Raw genomic sequence first — 3,576 nt, 5'->3', positions numbered from 1 at the left:
TCCTTGTTTTAGTTTATATCCTCTGCAACCATTGCTTTATCAGAGGCAGGGGCAACACTTTATTCTACCTTTACCTATGTTAATTTTTCCACTTAACAAACTTCTATCATAATGCCTTACTATATTTATTAAAAACGCTCAATCATCAAAATCCTATTTAAACTAACACTATTATTGCATAAAATCATAGCTTCAGTTATGCAGTACAACTTAGGAGGAAATCATCTTCATAATAATCTACAGGCAAAAATGCCCAGTAGAATGGAATATTTCCAAGAAGTGATCATACCGTATTAAGGGCAGTGGGGATCCCCCAACACCCATTCACACCATGCCAGATACAAGACAAAAATGGCAGTGACAGACATGTAAAGACACAGCAGTAGCAGGAAACATTCTGGTGTCGAGGCTCTTGAGGCCTTGCCTATCCGAGACTCACCCATCCGGGTTTTGTTTTCTGATGGATTGATCCCCTGAAGTCAATTGCCATCTGCTGTTCCTCTGACATGGCCACCAGCAAGGAGCAAATGCTCTTAGCTGATGAGCCACCTCTCCAGGATTGATGCACCACATTTTCAGTATCCATTAATCTATTGATCAGTATCCAGGCTGGTGTAATCTCATTGATATCGTGATAGATACGCAGGTATTTCTTCAAAGAATCATCTTCAAGAATAAGACATACAAAGACAACAATAATGAACCATCATATATATATATATATATATATATATATATATATATATATATATATGATACATTTTTATTTATGGTGAGAAGTTTGGAAACCTGAGGCTACTTAAGGGTCTCTATCATTACAGTTTCTTATCTATTCATCAAAAGTGTGACTGATCTCACTATAAATATACAACAATGTAAAAAAAATCCTAGAAATTTATCAGTGGAGGAAACAACAAGTGAAACGATGGTGAGATAGTGATACAACTTGAGATACTAAAAATTAATATACATTTAAATGTTTTCTTCCTGAGTGTACTGATGAGGTTAAATTTGTCTGTTTCAGGTGAAAAGAACATGGTTCCTGAGAACTTGCCAATGGGGATTTTGTTCTTTTCGCAAACAGCTGTTGGAATTCTTGGCAATTGGTCAGTTCTTCTTCCTTATATCATGTCTGTATTCACGGGAAAAAGTCTGATGCCCAAAGACCAGATTTTAAGGCATCTGACTTTAGCCAATTCCTTGGTCATTATCTCAAGAGTAATTCCTCACATAATGGTACACCTGGGCTTGCGATATCTCCTTGGTGACCTTTTATGTAAACTCACTCTCTACAGTAATCGAGTGGCCCGGGCCATTTCCCTGCACTGCACCTGCCTCTTGAGTTGCTTCCAAGCAATCACAATCAGCCCCAGCAACTCCAGGTGGATGAAACTTAAAGACTCAGTCTCAAAGTACATGGTTCTGTCCTGCTCACTCAGCTGGCTTATACATCCTCTTCTAAACAGCAGAACAACTATAGGTGTAATTGGTCCTCATAATAACAATAACGTTACTAAGAAAATCAAGTTAGGGTACTGCCTAGCATTTGTTTTTGACAATACTGTAACTTTACTAAACCTGTCATTGCTTTGTTTCACTGATGGTCTGTATTTATGTCTCATGATCTGGGCCAGTGTCTTCATGGTAAGCATCCTCTGTAGGCACAAGAGTCAGTTAAAGCACATCCACAGTGCACAACACACCCTCAGAGTCTCACCTGAAGACAGAGCCACAAAAACCATCTTGACCCTTGTCTGTACCTTTGTCCTCTCCTACTCAATGTCCTTCATATTAGTTATCTATACTGTGGCATTTGACAATCCAAGGCTGTGGATGATCAACATATTTACATTCCTAGACACATGCTTTCCCACATTTTGCCCTTTTATCCTCATCCGTAATGACAAATCAGCTCCCAAGAATCATTTTCCCTGCTGTAGGAGAAGGTAATTTAACATGGTGATTTGTGTGTTATAATAAAATCAAATATTCTCTCATCCTTTATTGAATTTAGCCTCATACATGACCAGGTGTTATTAAACAAGTCAGTGACTCTGTAAATTAAGCATTGACAGTTGTTACAGCTAAGTAATACTGGCTAAACAGTTCCATGACATTAAGATTTCTCTCTGTTTTCACTCCAAAAATCTATGAAATTAGGAATCGTCATGTTTTGAAGAGTATCTTTGCTTCAAGATATCCAATCAGCTGTTGAGGTATGAATTTCTCTGCAGGCACAGGCTGGTCTCTTGTCCCACTGCTTCAACTGAATGAGAGACCAGAAAGGCAAAGAATAATCCAAGATTTCTGGCACATCGAGAATAACATATTTGTGTGACCAGCTACACTGTATTTGTTCATGTTTTGGCTTCACTGATGTTCTGCATCTGATCTTATGATGTGGGTTTGTGGCGCCACTTCCAGGTTCCTCTATGGGAAGAAGAGTCAAGTGATGCCTATTTGCTATGCCCATTGTTTCCTTGACTTCTGATGGAAGCCAGAGACTTCCCTACGCATCCCAATCCTGTTGTGCGCCATTGTCAGCTCCTATTCAGTTGCTTGTACCCTAGTATTCCCTATGGAGCCTGTAACAACCCAAGGCTATGGAGATTAACCTCTACATTTTTACAACATGTCTCCATGCTGTCTCATTCTACTCGTCAGTGTTTGCCAACTTCATCTCCACACTCGATTTTCCCTGCCATGAGAAAATATATATATATATTGGTTTTTCGAGACAGGGTTTCTCTGTGTAGCTTTGTGCCTTTCCTGGAACTAACTCACTTGGTAGCCCAGGCTGGCCTCGAACTCACAGAGATCCGCCTGGCTCTGCCTCCCGAGTGCTGGGATTAAAGGCGTGCGCCACCACCGCCCGGCGAGAAAATATATTTTTATCTGTGTCTCAAATTCTGTTGATTCTTGTTCATTAATATATTCATATGTTCTTTTATTCTTCATGCAATTCTTAGCCTCATCGTGGACCAGAAAGTATTAGGTAATGTGATAGTTAATGCTGATAGTCCACTTGACAGGATCTAGAGTCCCAGGAAACAAACATCTGGATACATCTTTGAGGGAGTTTAAAGCTGGGTTAACGGAGGTAGAGGACCCAATCTAATTCTGCACAGCCATCAATCCTCTGGTTAGATTCCTGGGCTGAATAAACTAGGGAAAGCAAGTTGAGAACTGGCATGCATCTCTCTTTGCTATCTGTCTACAGATACCATGTGATCAGTTGCGTCAACCTCCTGATACCATGATTCCTTCCCATGATGGACTGTGTACTCAAACTGCAAGCTGAAATAATCCCCTCCCACCTTAAGTTGTTTTTATCATTTTTTTGTCAGAATAAAGAGAAAATTAACTAAGACAAGTAATTGAATAGCATCCTGAATTATAGTGAGAAAAATCATATGGACCATCATAGAGGCTACATCATAAATGGAGTAAAGTTCTGGAGATATTTTTTTCTCTTCACATTGCTGTGCCATGAGTGTTACAATGCCTGGTGGCAGATAATGGTAAATAATACAATTTGTGGGAGGCTCTCAACTCAGGCTGATCCTCCAGGGCTTT

General features: G+C 39.7%; 1 protein-coding gene across 1 annotated transcript; it reads left to right on the top strand.

Moving 5' to 3' along the window:
• The first annotated feature begins 999 nt into the window (after positions 1 to 999).
• LOC131894955 (vomeronasal type-1 receptor 2-like) lies at positions 1,000 to 1,950 on the top strand. Its single transcript, XM_059245324.1, has one exon. The coding sequence runs from the start codon at positions 1,000 to 1,002 to the stop codon at positions 1,948 to 1,950; it is 951 nt and encodes a 316-aa protein (XP_059101307.1).
• Positions 1,951 to 3,576: the final 1,626 nt, after the last annotated feature.

This window comes from Peromyscus eremicus, chromosome 1, assembly GCF_949786415.1.
Source record: "Peromyscus eremicus chromosome 1, PerEre_H2_v1, whole genome shotgun sequence".
NCBI lineage: Eukaryota > Metazoa > Chordata > Mammalia > Rodentia > Cricetidae > Peromyscus > Peromyscus eremicus.
Note: the sequence above shows the minus strand (reverse complement) of the source record. Positions and strands in the feature narration are given on the sequence as shown.

Excerpts from the sequence above, each read along its gene's own strand:
- LOC131894955 (XM_059245324.1), top strand. The coding sequence starts at position 1,000 with ATGAGGTTAAATTTGTCTGTTTCAGGTGAAAAGAACATGGTTCCTGAG.